Genomic DNA, 22,137 nt, shown 5'->3' with positions numbered 1-22,137 from the left:
AGGGTCGTGGGGACAGGAAGCAAAAATTTTGCAAGTGGTCACTAGGGGTAATAATGAGTGTTGCCACTCCCATTTCCACCCCTTGATTCCTGGACCCGTGAATCCTGGCTATGGGAGAAACAGCACCATATATTAGATGCTTGTTTAGAGCATATACAGCCTCCTGGAGAACACTGTCCCAGCCCTGCAAGGTGTTGCCACCTATCTGGCACCGTAGTTTTGCCTTTAAACGGCAAGTGTATAGTTTAATCTAGCCAGCTGCTTCAGCATGATGGTGAACATGGTAAGACCAGTGAATTCCATAAGCGTGGGCCCATTGCCACACCACTTGCTAGCCAAATTGACACATAACATTAAAGATCACAGGAGTGAAACTATTGTTTATTAGTGCCAAGGGAGCCAATTTTAACTATGTTAAAATGCTTTAAAGTTTAGCTGGATCAGTTTGATTCCGCCTTCACTCTTTCCTTTAGTGTGATAGCCACCTTAGTATCATTTTATTCCCAGTCATGGAAAATTATCACATCAATTACTGTACCTCGGTTATTGCTTCTTTTTCTTTTTAACTACTTGGTTCTTCCCCTCATAATTACTCCATTAAACAAGAATATAAGTATTAAGAGAGAAGTACTAGTGAAATAGAAATGATATGGATATGGTGCCTGGATAATTAATTGGATAATATGATCAGGAAAAGCACCAAAAATAAAATATATTTTACCTTATATTTATAAAGTATATATATATGTATGTATATACTTTTTTATATATACACTACTTATAAAAATATTTTTAATTTACTTCCATTCCATTTTTGCATTCTTAGTGACACAGGATTTATATTTAAATCATTTTATAAACCAGAAAATTTGAGTTCCTTTTGTTTAGATTTGTTTGAAAAATCTATGAAATGATAGTGACTTTATTTAAAAATTGACTAACTTCTTGTTTTTTATTTTGGTAATGTATAGATAACAACTGATTCTATTTCAAGTGACATGAAATAAACAGACGATGGAAATAAATGATAGCTCATGGGAAGACTTCATTTTAGTAGGCTTCTCAGAATATCCGAAGGCTGAGTTCATCCTTTCTCTATTTGTCTCTGGCTTCTACACCATGACACTGGCAGGCAACACGGCTATCATCTTGGTCTCCATCCTGGACTGCCGACTTCACACCCCCATGTATTTCTTCCTCCGAAACCTATCATTTCTCGACATCTGTTTCACCACCTGCATTGTTCCTCAGATGCTGGTGAACATCTGGAGTGGTCATAAGACGATCAGCTATGTAGGTTGCATAGTTCAATATTCAGTGGCCTTGGCTCTTGGCTCCACAGAATGTGTGCTTCTTGCTGTCATGGCTGTTGACCACTTTGTTGCTGTCATCTGGCCCTTGCGCTATGCTAAAATCATGCACCAACGGATTTGCCACCTTCTGGCAGCCACTTCCTGGCTATCTGGGTTTGCTAACTCTCTCCTTCAGTCATCACTGGTCATCATTTTGCCTCTGTGTGGCCACCACCACTTGGACCATTTCCTTTGTGAGGTCCTGGTCATTGTCAAGCTGTCTTGTGTAGACACTAGTCCAGCTGAATCAAAAATGTTAATTGTACGCCTGATCATCCTTGCCATTCCAGTCTGCATCATCCTTACCTCCTATGCCTGCATTGCTGGGACCGTGGTGAGGATGCATTCTGCTGAAGGACGACAGAAGGCCTTTGGGACATGTGCCTCCCATTTAATGGTGGTCTTGCTGTTCTATGGAACCATCATGTTCACATACCTTCAGCCTAAGAATAACTACTCTCAGAATCAGGGAAAGATCCTGGCTCTTGTTTATACCATTGTTGCCCCCACTATGAATCCACTAATCTATTCCCTGAGGAACAAAGATGTAAAGAGGGCAATGAGAAAAGTGATCTGGAAGGATTTAGTTTAGGAAATTATGATTCCTAGAATTTGGGTCATAGAAATAATTTGGGTGGTGGATTGATGGTAGGAAGGATAGTTTTCTTTTCAGGTTTCAGCCCAAACTGATTGGAAAACAAATAAAGCCAGCACTACCTATAAGCTAAATATAGAATTATTATCATTGATACTGATGATTGTAGTCTTATAATAAATTGTATAATACAGACATTCATTCACATTTCTGTTTCCATCAAAATCTGTAATCTGGATATTTTGCAATATTTGTTCATTTCCTTGTGTGATTGTTGAAGACATAGTGTTCTAGGGCATTCTGGATATTCTGAGGGAAAGAAGACATGGAAGATACGGAAAACTCTCTAAAGTAGCTTACATATGAAGATAGATAACATGGGCATAAATCTACATAAACCAAGATTTGAATTGATACCGTTCACAAAAGAAAACTGGGTAAAATAATCAGAGATAATGTAATATCGTGTCTTGGATTGTTGTTGTTAGGTGCCATTGAGTCTATTTTGACTCATAGCCATATGTGACAGAGTAGAACTGCCCCATGGGGTTTTCTCTCTTAGATCAGGGAAAATTCCCTGCAGTACAAAATACTTTACTTCATATATAAATGGGTGTTTAGGACTTGCACATATGTGTGGCAGTTGGGGTAAAGAGCATTCACTGAATCAGGAAAAGGGATACAATTTTGTGTCTAATATAAAGAACAATATTAAATTCTTATGTTCATTCATTCCTTCATTTCACCAAGGATGAGTAACGTGTGTTAAGGGCTGGTGACACAGATATAAATAAGACAGTAATTTTATTGAACACATAATAATTTATATATGCAAACAGACTGGAAATACAAGGGCAAACCTAATACAACCCCTGCTTTAAAGGAGCTATACACAGAAGAAATGAAAATTGGCTGCTTGGGAAAGTTCTGCCAAGTGGTGTTACTGAAGCATCAGTAAAAACGCTGAGCCAGGGAGAAACTGGTGTGAGAGCTTAGAGTAACAGGGAAGTCACCCCAGAGGTTGTGAGGTGGGCACAGAGCAAAGGAGGCAGAATTGGGGCAAGGCCATGAGGGAAACAGCTGGGGGAACTTTTTAAAAAGATGCGTTGTCATCACCAAGGGAAGAAGAGCTAAATGTGTTTTGAGCTCTATGGTCACTGAGGACTCCCTAAGCGACGCAAACAGTTAAGCACTGGACTATTAGCCGAAAGGGTGGCATTTAGAACCTACAAACGAGTGCCTCAGAAGACAGGCTTGGAGGTCTGCTTCCAAAGGGTTGCAGCCTTGAAAACCCTATGGAGCTGTTCTGCTCTGCACACATGGGGTCTCCATGAGTCAGAACTGACTCCACGGCAACTAACAACAGACACGGAGTCAATGGATCAATAAATTCAATCTCATAGACAGTATTTAGCCCATTTGTTTACTGAATTTATTAGATCAATTACAATTCAGTTTTTAGCACCATGTGGACTCAACCTTCCTACAGTCTGAATCCTGTGTAAAATGATGGTTGAGGAAAATTAAGTTTATTTCCCAGAACTAAACAGAATTTGAAGCTGGGAGTCCAACTCACAGATTGAAGTCATTTCTCACAGAAGCATTAGGGCTTAAAGACAATTGTAGGTAAATATTTCATTTATTTAAAATAATTTTTCAAATTCCTTAAATCACCCACAAATAAAAGTCTTATTTTTTAAAATATAAACAATTAAAAATTACTTGAAATATAAATTCATAGTATATGTATTTATAGATAGTATGTAATAAAATATTATGTAATAAAATATATATGCAAAATTCAATTTTACTATGCATAGTGAATTTTTCGACAGCACTGGGTGGTTGGGTTAGTGAATTTTTATGAGTTTATATATTTAAATTCCCATAAGGTATGTGCTTGCCTGATGCCACTCCTAAGCTCAGGGTGGCAACAAAGATCCTATACAAGGATTGCATACTAAACATAAAAGACAAGGAACTTCCTTTATGTCTTTCAACCATCATTAAGGAAGAAAATACCCAGAAGGACTTAGGATAAATTTAAAATATATAAGAATAATGGGAGAGAACATATTGAAACATTGTAACTAGAATTCGTCAGAAGTTTCGGAGCCTTGGTGGCACAGCGGTTAAGAGCTCGACTGCTAACCAAAAGGTTGGCAGTTCAAATCCACCATCCTCTCCTTGGAATCCACTCTGTCCTATAGGGTCACGATGAGTCAGAATCGACTCAATGGAAGTGGGTTTGGTTTGGGTTTTTTTGGCTGCACTTTTCAGTGTAAATGTCATGCTCTTTTCACTGCTCTTCAGGTATAAAATATGTCTATTAGGCGCTTAGTAAATAACAGCTAATATCAATTTTGCAATTCAGTCTGACTGAGCCTGCAAGGATCAGTTTTTGAGCTTAACCTGTGTATTTTCAGTCTCTGATATGTAAAGACATAAATCCAATAAAATTAGTGACCTTATGGATAAATTTGATTTTAGTTGGACTTGAGGATATTGCTTTCTGGTTGTGGGAAAGGGGATCAGTGAAAGAAAGCAGAAGTGAATAATTTATAATGACATTTCCTTTAGAGACAATATGGTTTTGAATTTAACTCAATTCCGGAAGTCCTGTGGTAATATAAATCTTGTTAGCATCAAATATCACCTCTCTCTGATATTTCCTGACTCTGGAGAGTTATTTAGTTCACCATCTTACATTTGGACCTCTGCTGTCCCCTGTATGTTAGGTACAGTCAATATGAGCATAAAGTATCACTTTGCTGGTGAATTCAACAGTGCCAGGTAATAGTTATATTGGGTCAATGAACAGCCAGATGTACCAGTTCTTACTGTTCATTAAAGCCATCAATAATGTAAACAGCTCATATCAGTCTAAAATATGGCTTAACAAAGGAAAACCCAAACACTTCATTTGGAAAAGGATTTGTATGGTTGGGAGAAGACTTTCAAAGACTTTGTTCAAAATTTACTTCAGGGGCTCTGCCACACATCTGTATAGTATGGACAACTCCAGCTCCATCCCTGTTTTCTCTATACTCTTCTTACATTTCTTTTTTCTTTGGTGTTTATTTAACTGTATATATGTACATTAGATTGTCTATGATCCCACTGGTAATGATTCATTTATTTTAGTTTTTAGTTCGTCAAACTTTTGGATGTTTGACCATTTCTCGTATTAAGACTTTTGGTTTTTGATGTGGTAGATGTTAACTGAGAAGAACATGAGCACAGTTGTTGTTGTTGTCAGGTGCTGTCAAGTCAGTACAGGCTCATATCGACCCTATGTACAACAGAATGAAACACTTCTCAGATGTGCACCATCCTCACAATACTTATTATGCTTGAGCCCATTGTTGCAGCTATTGTGTCAATCCATCTCATTGAGGGTCTTCCTTTTTATCCCTGACCCTCTAATTTACCAAGCATGATGTGCTTCTCCAGGGACCTGATTCCTCCTGAAAATATGTCCAAAGCATGTGAGACATAGTCTCACCATCCTTGTTTCTAAGGAACATTCTGGTTGTACTTCTTCCAAGACAAATTTGTTCATTCTTCTCGCAGTCCATGGTGTATTCAAAATTCTTCTCCAGCACCACAATTCAAAGGCATCAATTATTCCTTTGTCTTCCTTATTCATTGTCCAGCTTTCACATGCATATGAGGTGATTGAAAACACCATGGCTTGGGTCAGGTGCACCTTAGTCTCCAAGGTGACATTTTTGCTCTTCAACACTTTAAAGAGGTCTTTTGCAACAGATTTGCCCAGTGTAATGTGTCTTTTGATTTCTTGACTGCTGCTTCAATGTGTGTTGATTGTGAATTCAAGTAAAATTAAATTTTGACAACTTCAATCTTTTCTCCATTTATCATGATGTTGCTTATTGGTCCAGCTGTGAAGATTTTTGTTTTCTTTATGTTGAGGTGTAATCTATACTGAAGGCTGTGGCCTTCAATCTTCATCAGTAAGTGCTTCAAGTCCTCTTCACTTTAAGCAAGCAAGATTGTGTCATCTGCATATTGCAGATTGTTAATGAGCTTTCCTCCAATCCTGCTGCCCCATTCTTCTTCACATAGTCCAGCTTCTCTGATTATTTTCTCAGCATACAGATTGAGTAAGTATGATGGAAGGATACAACCCTGAGGCTCTTCTTTCCTGATTTTAAACCATACAGTATCCCCTTGTTCTATTGGAACAACTACCTCTTGATCTATGTACAGGTTACTCAGGAGCACAATTAATTGTCCTGGAATTCCAGTTCTTCACAATGTTATCCATAATTTGTTATGATCCACACAGCTGAATGCCTTTGCATAGTCAATAAAACACAGGTTAACATCTTCCTGGTATTCTCTGCTTTCAGCCAGAATACATCTGACATCAGCAATGATAGCCCTGGATCCATACCCTCTTCTGAATCCAGCTTGAATTTCTGGCAGTTCCGTGTCGGTATATTGCTGCAGCTGCTTTTGAATGCTCTTCAGCAAAATTTTGCTTGAGTGTGATATTAATGATATTGTTCAATAATTTCTGCATTAGGTTGGATCACCTTTCTTGGGAATAGGCATAAACATGGATCTCTTCCAGTCAGTTGGCCAGGTAGATTTCTTCCAAATTTCTTGGCATAGATGAGTGAGTACTTCCAGTGCTGTACCTATTTGTCAAAACATCTCAAATGATATTCCATCAATTCCTGGAGCACAGAGGGGCTAGTAAATTTCGGTTCCACCAATACTGTGTTGGAGTCATTGTTCTTGAAAAAGGGTGCTGGAATCTAATGAAATTGGTGAATGGTGGCTATGTGAGAGTCCATGATGAATCAAAGCCTATTTTTCAATGTGACAACTTCTTTGTCATGATACAGGAGTCCCCGGTTTACGGAGTGAGTTCTGTTCTTAAATCTGTCTTTAAGTCAAATTTGTACATAAATCAGAACAGTTAGGTACGGTTCATATCTAATGTCAGTTGGTTAAATGTTTCCCTTAGTATATAGTATACAATATATAGCGTAATTTTCTATGCATAAAAAACAAGAAGGAAACACTTTTAAATACACTAAAATATCTTTAATACAATAATACAGTAGTAATAATAATAATGTTTTCATGTGCTACACAAGGTAGCTCATATTTATTATTATGAACCATTGCATGAACCTAGAATTTTTAATAAAATAAGCTTTACAGTGGTACAGGTTGTATGTAAGTTGAATGTTCATAATCTGGGACTGCCTATATTTGCATTTTTGTGGTTTGTAGTGACAACAGTGATGCTTGTCCTACTAACTTTGCAGATATTTGCAGGTAGATGAGGGAAAGTCCACTGATAGTTTTAGGCAAAGCCCTCCTCATTGCTGAAAATACATGCCTTCTTTCTCTTCTGGAGAGCACGTCTGCAAGTGACACTTGATATTGTCTCTTAGAGGAGCCAGCCATTGTGTCTGCTAACCATGACAGCCCTGACAGATGGAAAGATCCTGCATCCTTGGGGAGAAACACTTGAATCACCTGCTACCTGGTTTTTAAATATCTAAGTGAACATTATAAAGCCACATGGTATTGGGTTTTTTTGTTACATGCTACTCTCTTCACTAAGACATACTCAGAATATTAATTTCTAGGGTTATCCATGCCGTGAATAAAAGAACACTCTATACATGCTGGTTGAAATACAAGTGGATGCAACCTTTTGAGAATAACATGTTTTGTATCAAAACTCTTAAAAGCGCAAATGCACAATTCAGAAATTCCTACATATTTCAATTCCTTTTTAAATGAAACATTAAGAAATGTAGAAAAATACCAATGAACTAGGATGTTTATCACTGTTATTAGTAAACAAATTAAGTGCTTCTAATAGGGATTTTGTTTTTATCTTTTTCATTGTTGATTTTGTATTTGCTAAGTCTTTATGTTTTTCTTGTTTTTTATTTTGATGTGTAAACTGTTAGTTTCCTTTATGGTTACCTTAACATTTACCCCTATTTTTATAAGTTTAAGCCAATCTTTTATTTCTTTATACCGCCTTCACTTTCCCTCCATATGAAAAATCTATGACTACATTTTTTAGTCCCTCTTTTTTGATTTAATGTTGTCATCTTTTACATATTGACATCTCTGTTTCCTAAGTTTCAGTGTTTTAGCTTTGACTTATTTTTGTGACTTCCCTACCTGGGTTGACATTTGATTGCTCTGTCCTGTGTTCTAGTCTTGGGTTGTTATCTGATGTTATTGATTTTCTAACTGGAGGACTCCTTTTAGTATTTCTTGTAATTTTGCTTTGATTTTTACAAATTCCATAAACTACTGTTTATCTGGAACTGCCCTAATTTTGCCATCGTGTTTGAGAAAGTTTTGCCAGATATAATTCTTGGCTGGCAATTTTTTTTTTTTCCTTCAAGGCTTTATATATGTCATCCCATTGCCTTCTTGCCTGCATGGTTTCTGCTGAGTAGTCAGAGCTTAGTCTTATTGACTCCTTTGTAGGTGACTTTTCATTTATCCCTAACTGCTCTTAAAATTCTCTCTTTATCTTTGGTTTTGGTAAGTTTGATTAAAATATGTCTTGATGACTTTCTTTTAGGATCTACTTTATGTGGAGTTCAATGAGCTTCCTGGATCAATATCTTCTCATCTTTCATGATATCAAGGAAGTTTTCCCCCAACAAATCTTCAACAATTCTCTCTGTATTCTCTGTTATCCCCTTTTTCTGGTACTCCAATCACTCATAACTTATTCCTCTTGATAGAGTCCCACAAAATTCTTAAGGTTTCTTCTTTTTTTTTCAATTCTTTTATCTGATTTTTCCTCAAATAAGTTGGTACCAAGTGCTTTGTTTTCAATCTCACTAATTCTGACTTCCATTGCCTCAGTTCTGCTCCTATGACTTTCTATTGAGTTCTCTAATCCTGAAATTTTATTGTTAATCTTTTGGATTTCTGTTTTTTGTTGCTCTATGGATTCTTGTACCCTGTTAAATTTGTCTTCATGGTCTTGTATAACCGTCTTAAGTCCCTCTGTTACTTTGTCTGTGTGTTCCTTGGCTTGTTCTGTGTTTTGCCTGATATTTTGAAGAGTCCTGTATATTAGTCTTTTGAATTCTACCTCCAGTAATTCTAAGAAGTTCTCTTCCTTGAGGATGTTTCTTGATTCTTTGTTTTGGTGGCTTGATGAAGGCATCATGCTCTGCCTCTTTGTGTGATTTGATATTGACTGTTGTCTCTGAGCCATCAAGAAGTTATTATATTCATTTATTTTATGTTTGTTTACTGTGTCCTAGCTTCTTGTGTTGTTTTGTTTTGATATGGCCAAATAAGCTGGTCATGTGAGGTAGTTTGACTATTGGCATCTTTGAAGCTCTCACATCCTGTCTCCAAGTGGCTAGTGTTGTTACTAGGAATGTGAGCCCAGGAGCTTGTTTACTTTTATTGTGTGGATCCAGCTCAAGTGTCTAGGTTGTCATTCACTGAGTGTGTAGTGCAGGCCCTCGCATACAGTCCTAGATGGGCAGGGGTGATTGGAGTAGGCACAGGTATCTGGCTGCAGTAGAAGGTCATGTGCTGATCAATGCAGGGGGCTGACTACTGCCCCTGAGTGTCTGGGAAGGAGGTGTTTCCCTGTTCCCTAGAGCAAGTGGTTAGGTGGGTTTTGCAGCCAGACTATGGGCACCCAATACTGTTGGCTGTAAGGATTGGCAGTCACTAATTTTTCTTGGACCCCTGTTGCAGGCGGCTTGGTGGAGTGGGTGGAGCCATCAGTCCTCAGGCCCCTGGGGTGGGTAGGTGAGGACCCTGCTTAATGGGCAAGGTGGTGTTGAATGTCACAAATCTGCCACTCCCCCTTATAGCATATACAGATGAAAATAGGCTTCAGATATATACCATGTTATGCTGTGCTAATGAGGGCCCACATAGGTCTATGCAAGGGTGAAAGGCATTCAAAGTCCATGAACCCTTTATCCCAGCACCTAGGCAAAGGGGCTGTGCCTGCCCTGAGTTCCCCAATTAGGGGAGCTGGCAGATTATTTTTGCCTGTTTGTTAATTTGTTCCCTCTCAAAAGCCGGGAGAATGGCTCAGGGAATGCAGTGGGTCCTACTTCTGCTCCAGGAAGCACAGCAATTGATGAACCCAGACTGGGACCCAAAGCAGAAGCAGGAGAGGGCTGGTAAATGGGAGAGAGGTACTTCACAAAAAGGATTTTTTTTTGATCCATGCAGTAGGTGCTTGTACTTATCTTTCACCAATTGAGAGCCATTTCTTGCTGGAGGCTTGAGCTGACTCTCCGCCACTCAGTCTCTCCCAATGTGGAAAATGTGTCCTGAGTGCTACTGCTCTCCTCACCATGCACACCAGCCAATCCAGCCTTCAGGGTGCTGGTGCTGGCTGGGTCAGGTCTGGCGACTCCTTGCTGTTTCTAAACATCTCTCCCTCCCCCTGCCGCTCAGTTTGATTCCTTAACTTCGTCTTTGATGTTCAGAGCTCCTATATTTTCATATATAATCGATTCACTTGTTTTTTCGGGTCTTTGTTTAAGAGGGACCACAGGAAGTGCCTGACAACTCCACCATCTTCTCTAATAGGGATTTTGGGTAAAACAAAGAGAAAATGGTTTCTTCCATACAATAGGGCATAAGGTAGAGATTAAAATTTATGTTATGACAGAATATTTACTGATGAGAGAAAATGCTCTGCAGGTATCTTTAACTAAAAACTTCAAGTTATTAATGCCAATAAATGATAACACAGAATTTTCCTATTATAGATAGGTTTACATATGTGTAAAAGAACACTGCATATATGTATATATACATATATACTGCAAATATTCATTATATATACATAAAAGAAAGCAATATTTGTTTTAGTCATAATCTTGGACAATATAAATTTATTCTCTTTGAATTTCCCTATATTTTCAGCTTTTTCACATCTAAATACTTATTTGCTCTGTAATAGAAAATCCCATAAACAGAAAGATGGGGATGACTTCTATCGTTCTTGTTTCTCTTGCAGTGAAGAGTTTAATATTCAAAAAACAGGAGGAAATAAATTAGAAGCTCATATGATGGTCTGTACAAATTGTGCCTAGGCTGGATGGCTTTGGACAATGTTGAAAATCAGGACATTAGAAGAATTGATATCTTTCTTGTTGGTCACTGAAGTTGCAGCCCAGAGAAGAATCTGAGGATAGTACTGCAGTGCACTTTTCCCTCAAATCCTCAGTTCTGATAGTTCCAATGATAAGGAGGGAGTGTGGGGTGGGAGCAGAGAGTGCATTGGGCTTCCTTACTCTATGGAGCACATAAGTTGAGTATTCCAGTGGTGATGGTTCCAGAGCTTGGATAAAAGCATGTGCAAGGAATTCAAGTTTAAATGAAGGCCCAGGAGTTTCTGTAAAATCTGACCTAGTCCTCCATATGCAAGTTTCGTGGTTGGAAATTTAAGCAATAAGCTGTCAGCCAGAGTACGGAGTTAAGATCATGGGAAAACTGTCAAACATGTATATCTAGAGCTACCTGTCTTCCAATGAACCATGAATTCACTCCCACAAAAGCAGAATAAATAGAATTTTGATCACTCAGATCAAGGGAAAATTATACGGTTTAATTTGAAACATTTTCCCAATGTTTCAAATTAAACCTCATAATTACAACTGCTGATATATAAACAGAAAGACTGGAACACTCTTTGACTCCTAGATAGGAAAAAAGTCCCTCATGGACTTCAAAAAAACATAATGCACAATTTTAATGAGTAACTATGAGGTGTGGAATCCTCTGCAGCAAACAATTTGACCTTTGGTTCTGGTTCCTGAGAGCAGGTACACACCTGAGACTAATGAGTGCGAGCTGGCAAGACGAAGAAGGACCACTTGTGGGCCCTATGCTGCTTAAACCTCAAGAGGCATAATATATCATGACCATGTAGTGAGGCCAAGAAAGGCCTTGGAAGATGGAGGCTCAACGGAGCTTCATGGATGGAGAGAACAAACATCTGCTTTCAAGAGGGTATATGCGTCCCCTGGAGACATGGAAACTCTGTACTGACCCCTCGCTATGTGTTTGTATCTTTTCTTCTGCTGGATTAAAGATAGCTGTTTCTTTGGAATTTGTGAGTTGTTTCAATGGATTATTGGAGCTAGGAAAAAGAAAAGGGGCCAGTAGCCCCTGACATAGCTCCAGATGAATAGGAATGAAACAGAGAAGGACTTCAGGGAGCAGCTGGGGTCTGCACTGGTGAGGAAAGTGAGGTTGAGATTTCTACAGGATGCAGCTGGCATGTGAAGTGGGCTTTGTTATCTACTGCACAATTTGGTGTCAAAGGTGAATATCTTAGCTTCTCTGGATTGGTTTGCACAGTTGGCACAGTTTGCAGGGTTAGCTAGAGTGAATCCTGACTGCTCAATAACCAAAAAGAAGCCTCTGGAGCCTACATATTTTGTTTCATGTAACCTCACTGTCAGTTTGGGACTAACAATTAGGAAGCTCAGATAGCATAATGGCTAAGATCTTGCTGCTAATCAAAAGGTTGGCAGTTCAAATCCACCAGCTTCTCCTTGGAAATCCTGTGGGGCATATCTACTCTGTCCTTATAGGGTCGTTGTGATCAAGAAACGATGACACTGAAGGAAGAAGTCCAAGACACACTGAAGACATTGGTGAAAAACAAGGCTCCAGAAATTGATGGAATACCAATTGAGATGTTTCAACAAATGGATGTAGTGCTAAAAGTGCCCACTTGTCTATGCCAAGAAAGTTGGAAGACAGCTACATGGCCAACCAACTGGAAGAGGTCCATATTTATGCCTATTCCCAAGAAAAGTGATCCAACAGAATGTGGAAATTATTGAACAATATCACATGCAAGCAAAATTTTGCTGAAGATCACTCAAAAGTGGCTGCAGCAGTACATCGACAGGGAACTACCAGAAATTCAAGCTGTATTCAGAAGACATGGAACCAGGGCTATCATTGCTGATGTCAGATGGATCCTGGCTGAAAGCAGAGAATACCAGAAAAATGTTCTCCTTTGTTTTACTGACTATGCAAAGGCGTTCAACTGTGTGTGTCATAACAAATTATGGATAACATTGTGGAGAATGGGAATCCTGGGACACTTAATTGTGTTCATGAGGAATCTGTACATGAATCATGAGGCAGTCATTCAAACAGAACAAGGGGATACTGCATGCTTTAGTCAGGAAAGGTATGTGTCAGAGTTGTATCCTTTCACCATACCTATTCGATGTGTATGCTGAGCAAATAATCTAAGAAGCAAGGCTATATGAAGAAGGACAGGGCATCAGAATTGGTGGAAGACTCATTAACAACCTGCATTATGCAGTTGACACAACCTTGCTTGCAAAGTGAAGAGGACTTGAAGCACTTACTGATGAGGGTCAAAGACCACAGCCTTCAGCATGGATTACATCTCAACATAAAGAAAACAAAAATCCATACAATTGGACCAATAAGCAACATCACAATAAATGGAGAAGAGATTGAGGTTGTCAAGGATTTCATTTTATTGGATCCACAATCAATACCCATGGAAGCAGCAGTCAAGAAATCAAAAGACGAATTACATTGTGCAAATCGGCTGCAGAAGACCTCTTTAAAGTGTTGTAGAGCAAAGATGCCGCCTTAAGAGGTGCACCTGACCAAATCCATGGTGTTTTCAATCACCACATGTGCTTGCAAAAGCTGGATAATGAGTAGGGAAGATCAAAGAATTGACACCTTTGAATTGCGGTGTTGGTGGTGAAGGTTACTGAATATATTTGGATTGCCAAAAGAATGAACAAATCTGTCTCGGAAGAAGTACAACCAGAATGCTTCTTAGAAGCAAGAATGGTGAGACCTATGTCTCATTAGCTTTGGACATGTTCTCAGGAAGGATCAGTCCCTGGAGAAGGACATAATGCTTGGTAAAGTAGAGGATCAGCAAAAAATAGGAAGACCTTCAACGAGATGGATTGACACAGTGGCTGCAGCAATGGACTCAAGCGTAGCAACAATTGTGAGGATGGTGCAGGACTGGAGAGTATTTCATCCTGTTGTGCATAGGGTAGCTAGGAGTCAGAACTGACTTGACGGCACCTAACAACAACATACGGTCGCTATGGATTGGAATCAACTCAATGGCAATGATTTTGTTTTGTTTTTTAATTAAGGGGTGATATACAACCTCGAGGAACTAAATCATCCACTGGAAATAGGAAAACAGTATAGGTAAGGATATACGTGAAAAGTTTATAGTATACTTCTCACTAATTTGCTTTAATCTGTAGTATCTGTCATTACTGTTATGTATTGAATTGTGTCCCCCAAAAATGTGTGTCAACTTGGCTAGGCACTGATTCCCAGCATTGTGTGATTGTCCACTATTTTGTCATCTGATGTGACTTTCCTATGTGGTATAAATCCTACCTCTATGAGGTTAATGAGGCAGGATTAGAGGCAGTTATGTTAATGAGGCAGGACTCAGCCTACAAGATTAGGCTGTATCTAGAGTCAATCTTTTTGAGATATAAAAGACAGAATCAGGCAGAGAGGGGGACCTCATGCTACCAAGAATGAAGAACGGGGAGGGGAGCACATCCTTTGGGCCTGGGGTCACTGCACTGAGAAGCTCCTAGACCAGGGAAAGATTGATGACAAGGACCTTTCTCAGAGCCAACAGAGAAAGAAGGACTTTCTCTGGAGCTGGCACCCTGAATTCGAACTTCTAGGCTTCTAGGCTGTAAGAGAATAATTTTCCCTTTATTAAAGCCATCCACAAGATAGGACAGTTACCAATATCTAGCAGAAGTTTACAGACACTTTTAAAAAGATAACTGAGAAAAAAGACTGGTGTTTTTCCCTGAAATACAGAATATTTGCACAAAACAAGCACAGTTATTGAGATATGTCAGGCCTTTTATTAAAAAACCTACAAGCTTACAGATTTGCAATGCAATGCTCTCTGTCTATGATCAAGTGTTGACAGACGCATAAGTGTTTCTTTTTTGCTCCTTTTTATTTCTTCAATTTATTTTTTCTATTCTTCTAATGCCATTTCCTATTAATTATTATATATTAATTTAAACATTTGGTAGGGAAAACCAAGTGTGTATTTTTCTTTAAGATTATCTTTGATAGTTTTTGCCTTTTTCATCCCTATAAAGTGAATCAATTTAGTGTGGAGTTAATTAAAATGCTGTTGGAATTTTCACTGGACTTGAGTAAAATTATGGATTTATTCAGAAGAATTGATATCTTAAATTACTGAAAGTGCCTATAATGATTACAATATTTGAGAAAATTGACACCTTCCATTATTGATTCTGTCTCTAAATTAAAAAAAAAATTTAGCTTGACATATTTATTTATTTTGGTCATATTTAATGCATACTGAAAGTGATTTATAATTTTTCCCTAATGAGTTATACATATTTTAGTAAATACATTTTTTTAATTTTATTGCTCTTATATGTATTAAAATTACATATTCTTAAGTTTTGCTGTTGCCGTATGGGATTGCAATCAAATTTGTAATTTGACTTAATAATTATCCATTATGCTGGGCTGTCTATACATGATTTTGATTTTTAACTGTATACAATTCTATTGTTTGTCAGAAATGAAAGCTTATTGGTCTTTTCAACTTTAGCTATTACTGTTGGTATAAACTAGTTTGTAATTTACATATGGAAAATGCAAAGATCTTAAGTATATACCAAATTGCTGTCAAGTTGACTCCCGCTTGGCAACCCTGTGTACATATAACTGTGCTCCACAGGGTTTTCCATGGATTATTTTTCAGAAGTAGATCACCATGCCTTTCTTCTAAGGCATCTTTGGGTACACTTGAACCTCCAATCTTTTGGTTAGCAGCTGAGCATGTTAAACACTTGCACCACCCAGGAACTCCTTTAAACATACAGCTTGATGAATTTTTACATATGTATACACACATGTAACTAATACTCATGTTCCTCAAACCAGAAAGTTCTCCACGCATTTTTGCCATCATTGATCCCAGGGGTAACCAATATTTTGACTTCTTTCACCATAGATTACTTCTGGCTGTTTTTGAACCTGTTACAATTGAGATTATTCTGTATGTTCTTCTATAGCTGATTTTCTTTCATTCGTAAAATTGCATAGATACCGTTGTGTAAATATATCATGATATTTTTATCCAATGTACTCTTTTCCAAAAGATTTGTACCATTTTACGCACAAATCACACATATGTGAGATTTCCAATTGCTCCATGTCCTTTCCAAACCATTATGGTATCTCATTGGGATTTTAATTTGAATTTCCCTGTTGGAAAATTTTCTATGTGCTTTTTGGCTTTTTGGTCATTTGTATACGACTCGACGGCACTGGGTTTGGGTCTTGAGTATACTTCTATATGGACTGCCTGTTCAAATTTTGCATAGTTTTTTAATTAAGTTGTTTGTCTTTTTGATTAATATGAGTTCTTTATGTAACATGGATACAAGTCCTTTGACAGATATGTTTAGTGAATACTTTCTACTCGTCAATATCTTTGTCTTTTCATTTTCTTAGTAGTGTTTTTTGATGATCAAAATTTTTAAAATTTGACCAACAATTTATCAGTTTTTTCTTTTATAGTTAATGGCCTGTATAAAAAATCTTTGACTTCCATCCAACATGGCGCCATAGATAGAAGCACCACACCATCCCTCTACAGCAAAGACTCAAAAAACTAAGTAAAACAGAGACAGACATCATTCCTGGAACCTGAAGTGTCAAAGGAAGAGATAAAGAACTCAGCCAAGCATGGAATGTAATAAAAAACTGAGAGAATAGAGAGCAAGGAGAGATATATGTGCAGAGCCCAATCACTAACGCAGAATGGATCCGCCATCTCGGACTCCTGTCAGGGATCAGCAAACAGGCGGCATGGGAAAACAGCTGTGCGGGACTGCCAGCAGGAGACAGAGCACCCAGTAACCAGTGATACCCGCTTTACCGACCCCATTCTCTACCTCCGAGCTTGCTGACTGGATGTCATGGCTGGGCAGGCCGGGAAGTGCAGTGTCTGTGCCACTTGGATTCACCCCACCCGTTTTGGAGATCAGAGGACAGGGAGTAAGGGAAAGCAGCTTCACAAAGTTCCCAGCTGGAGACAGAGCAGGCGGTAAGGAACTATATAGGCTTTACGAGCCCCTCCCCTCTTCCTCCCCACTTCGGCCTGCTCTGCTTCCATCCAGCCGCAGTCTTTCGGCTGGGAGGAAACTGCTTTGGCCTCAAGCTGCTTGGATTAACCCTGCCCACACTGTCCAGGATCCAGAGCTGGTGTTGGTTCTTTCTGTCTCTTTTGGTTTCTTCTATGCCTCCTACACCTCCCCCTCCTTTCTGTGGAACACTTTGCACCATGTACCATCTTTCCTTCTTCTTGAAAGGCTGCAAAGCCACACCGAACCGGGGAACCACTCACCCTGCCTGCCACACCACACTAGTGGGATCCCTGGGGATTTTTTTTTTTTTTTTTGCCTTGTTTTGCTTTGTTCTGTTTTGTTTTCTTTTTCTTTTCACAGTTTGGGAGCCCCTTTTAGCCAGGCTGCACTGCATGTCTTAGGAGCCATATCCCAATCTGTGCAACCTCGTGGGTGGGATCCCTGGGGGCATTTCTTTTTTTCTTTTCTTTCTTTTTCTCTTTCTGTCTTTCCTCATTTCTCAGTTCTTGTCTCTTTACACTTATCTTCTTTTCCTGTCTCCTGATTACCTGGTCCTGTGTGACATCTATACCCCCTCTATCCAGGCTATACTGTGCAGCCTGGGAGTCACTTCCCTGGTCTTAGCAGCCCCACTGGTGGGACTCCAGGACTTCTGGAGGCTTTTCTTTTCTGTTTTTTTTTTTTTCCAAATTTTTATCTAGTTATTTTTTTTCTTTTTTCCCCCTTTTTCTTCTTTTCCTTTTCTCCATTTCTCAGTTTCTTTTCTCACCACTCTACCGAAAAGCTCTTTTAGCACTCTTTTTCTTTCTTTGTTTTCAGCTCCTGTTTCTCTCTCCTCTCTCTCCTCTTTCCCATACGCCTATTAGCTCCACACATCACAACATCCCCCTCTTTCCTGCCTACCTGCACCATGCACTGAACATCACACCCCCAACCAGCACAGGTACAGCCTACTGGAACCTGCCCAACACTGATTCATTGTCTGCCCTGTTGGTCCTAGTATGTGCCACAAACAACCAATGCCAGCCCCTGCTTCACCATAGCTGATTGACTGGCCTTGCCTGTTGGACAAGGAGGTGAAAAATATTGTGACTACAGACAAACAACAAAGAATGCACAGCCCACCTGATCAGATATAACCAAATAAAACAAAAAAGCAGGATGGGACAAACAAATCTACAATCAAGAAATGAAGAAAATAACTACTGAATGTCCCAAAGACAGCAGACAATACCAAAAAATATTAAAAAACAGGACAGGATGGTTCCAGTAGGTGTCCAAAATAAAACATCAGATGACTCTTCAGTAGAAGAAAAGGCACTAGAACTATTTGACAAGGGATTCAAATCTCTAACATTCAGAGCAATCCAAGAGTTGAAGCAAAAAGCAGACAAAAATGGGGAAAAAATAGACAAATTTATGGAAAAGCCAGGCAAATTCATAAAAAATACAGACAAAAAAAGGGGGGCAATTCAGGAAAGTAATACAGGAACAAAATACCAGAATAAATTCACAACTAGAAATCGTACAAAAACAATAATTAGAAATCCAAAAGATAAACAAGCTTTTAGAAATGGACAGTGTCATAGAAGAGCTGAGGAGCAAGTTTGAAATGATGGAAGACAGAATCAGTGAAATTGAAGACAAACACCTGGATACAACTCTGTTTGGAGGAAAAACAGAAAAAAAGAATGAAGAAAAATGAAGAAACCCGGAGAATTATGTGGGAAACAATCAAAAGCAAAGGTTTGCAAGTGATCAGAGTTCCAGAACAAGGAGAAAACAGAAAACATAGAGAAGATCATTGAAGAATTGCTGACAGAAAAGTTCCCTAATATTATGAATGATGAAAAGCTGACCATTCTAGAAGCCCAACAAACCCCATATAGCATAGGCCTCAAAAGAAAAACACCAAGGCATATCATAATCACACTCACTAAAAACAAAGACAAAGAAAAATCCTGCGAGCAGCTCGAGAAAAACAAAAAGTCACATACAGAGGAGAAACAATAAGACTAAGCTCTGATTATTCAGCAGAAACCAGGCAGGCAAGAAGGCAATGGGATGACATATATAAAACCTTGAAAGAAAAAAATTGCCAAGCAAGAATAATCTATCCTGCAAAACTCTCATTCAAATATAATGGTGAAATTAGCACATTTCCAGATAAACAAAAATTAAGGGAATACATGAAAACCATACCAAACTTACAGGAATTATTAAAGGTAGTCCTCCATCTGAGAACAAACAACATCAGACTACAGCATGAATCTAGGGGGCAAGATTGTATCAGTCAGATACCAACATAGGAAATGAACTCTCAAGAACTATCCAAAACCAAAAGAATTTCAACAGGGAACCAGAGAGGTTAATCCATAAATGACAACAACTTCAGAACAATAAAAGAGGGAATAAATGGAATAGGTGTAGAACTTTATAACAGAGAGGAAGGTAAGGCAATACCAAGTAATAATAGACTAGTCTAAACCTAGGATGATAAGGGTAACGTTTTCAAGACTTTAAAACAAAATCCACCATAAAAGACAAAGAAGGGCACCAAATAGTGATTAAAGGGATGATCCATCATGAAGACCTAACAGTAATAAACATTTATGCACCCAATGACAGGGCTCCAAAATACGTAAAACAAACTCTAATAGCACATAAAACAGAAACTGACAGTTCCACAATAATAGTAGGAGACTTCAACACGTCATTCTTGATAAAGGACAGAACATCTAGAAAGAAACTCAGCAAGGATACAGAGGAGCTAAAGAGCACAATCAGCAAACCTGACCTCACAGGTATATGTAGAACACTCCAACCAACAGCAACAAAGTAAACATTCTTTTCCAACACACCTAGAATATTCTCTGGAGTAGACCACATCTTAGGCCACAGAGCAACCCACAACAAAATCCAAAACATTGAGATAATACAAAGTAACTTCTCTGACCACAATGCCATCAAAGTAGAAATTAACAACAGGAAGAGTAAGGAAAAAAAAAAATCAATTACATGGAAACTGAATAACACCCTGCTTAAAAACTAGCAGGTAATATAGGAAATCAAAGATGGAATAAAAAAGTTCCTAGAATCAAACAACAATGAAAATACCTCATACTAAAACCTTTGAGACACAGCAAAGGCAGTCCTCAGAGGCCAATTTGTAGGACTAGATGCACACGTCAAAAAAGAAGAAAGGGACAAAATCAAAATATTAGTTACACAACTTGAACAAATAGAAAGAGAACAGCAAAAGAAGCCCAACCACCATAACAAAGGAAATAATAAAGATCAGAGCAGAAAAAAAAGAAATAGAGAATAGAAAATCAATAGAAAGGATCAACAAAACCAAAAGTTTGTTCGACAAACCACTGGCCAAACTGACAAAAGAAAAATAGGAGACAATGCAAATAACCCAAATAAGAAATGAAATGGGGGACATAACAACAGACTCAACTGAAATAAAAAGGATCATAAGAGAGTATTATGAAAAGCTATACTCCAACAAATTTGAACACTAGAGGAAATGGACAAATTTCTAGAGACATACTACCTACCCAAACTAACACAAAATGATGTTGAAAATCTGGACAGACCCATAACAAAGAGAAGAGATTGAAAAGGTAAAAAAACTACCAACCAAAAAAAGACGTGGCCCAGATGGCTTCACTGGAGAATTCTAGCAAACGTTCAGAGAAGATTTTCCACCATTACTACTCAAACTATTTCAGAACACAAAAAAGGAAGCGATGCTTCTGAATTCATTCTATGAAGCCAACATAACCCTGATATCAAAACCAGACAAAGACACCATAAAAAAAGAAAATTATAGACCAACACCTCTTATGAATAGAGATGCAAAAATTCTTACAAAATTCTAGCCAAAAGAATTCAGCATCACATCAAAAAAAATAATACACCTTGACCAAGTAGGATTCATACAGGTATGTGACAATGGTTCAACATTAGAATATCAATCAACATAATCCACCACATAAATAAAAGGAAAGAAAAGATTGCAGGATCATCTCAATTGACGCAGAAAAGGCATTCGACAAAGTCAACACCCATTCCTGATTAAAAAAAAAACTTTCAATAAAATATGTGTAGAAGGGAAATTTCTCAACATAATGTAGGGCATCTATGCAAAACCAATAGCCATCATCATTCTCAATGGAGAGAGGCTGAAAACATTCCCCCTGAGAACACGAAGAGAAGATGCCCTTTATCACCACTGCTATTTAACATTGTGTTGGAAGTTTTAGCTAGAGGAATAAGGCAAGAAACAGAAATAAAGGGAACCCAAATTTGTAATGAAGAAGTTAAACTTGCCCTATTTGCTAACGGCATGATACTACACTTAAAACTTTCAAAAGACTCCACCAGAAAACTACTGGAACTAATAGGAAGATTCAGCAGAGTAACAGGATACAAGATCAATGTACAAAAATCAGTTGGATTTCTATACACCAATAGAGAGAATGATGAAAAGGAAATCAGGAAAAGAATATCATTTATAATAGCCCCTAGAAAAGTAAAATACTTGGGAATAAATCTAACCAGCGAAGTAAAAGACCTTTACAAAGAAAACTACAAAACACTACCGCAAGAAACCAAAAGAGATCTACATAAATGGAAAAACATACAATGCTCATGGATAGGTAGACTCAACATTGTAAAAATGACAATTCTACCCAAAGTGATTTACAAATACAATGCAATCCCAATCCAAATACCAACAACATTCTTTAAAGAGATGAATAAACTTATCGTTAACTTTATATGGAAAGGGAAGAGGCCCCAGATACCTAAAGCACTACTGAAGAACAAGAACAAAGTAGGACTCACACTACCTGACCTCAGAATCTGCTATACAGCCAGGGTAGTCGAAACAGCCTGGTACTGGTACAAAGACAGATATACTGACCAATGGAACAGAATTTAGAACCCAGATGTAAATCCATCCCCTGTGGTCACCTGA

At 38.3% G+C, this 22,137-nt stretch overlaps 1 protein-coding gene across 1 annotated transcript; it reads left to right on the top strand.

Annotated features, from left to right (window-relative positions):
• The first annotated feature begins 1,014 nt into the window (after positions 1 to 1,014).
• Positions 1,015 to 1,944, top strand: LOC126067519 (olfactory receptor 2G3-like). The gene has a single exon (XM_049869521.1). The coding sequence runs from the start codon at positions 1,015 to 1,017 to the stop codon at positions 1,942 to 1,944; it is 930 nt and encodes a 309-aa protein (XP_049725478.1).
• Positions 1,945 to 22,137: the final 20,193 nt, after the last annotated feature.

Source organism: Elephas maximus, chromosome 2 (genome assembly GCF_024166365.1).
Source record: "Elephas maximus indicus isolate mEleMax1 chromosome 2, mEleMax1 primary haplotype, whole genome shotgun sequence".
In the NCBI taxonomy this organism is placed as follows: Eukaryota; Metazoa; Chordata; class Mammalia; order Proboscidea; family Elephantidae; genus Elephas; species Elephas maximus.
Note: the sequence above shows the minus strand (reverse complement) of the source record. Positions and strands in the feature narration are given on the sequence as shown.

Excerpts from the sequence above, each read along its gene's own strand:
- LOC126067519 (XM_049869521.1), top strand. The coding sequence starts at position 1,015 with ATGGAAATAAATGATAGCTCATGGGAAGACTTCATTTTAGTAGGCTTC.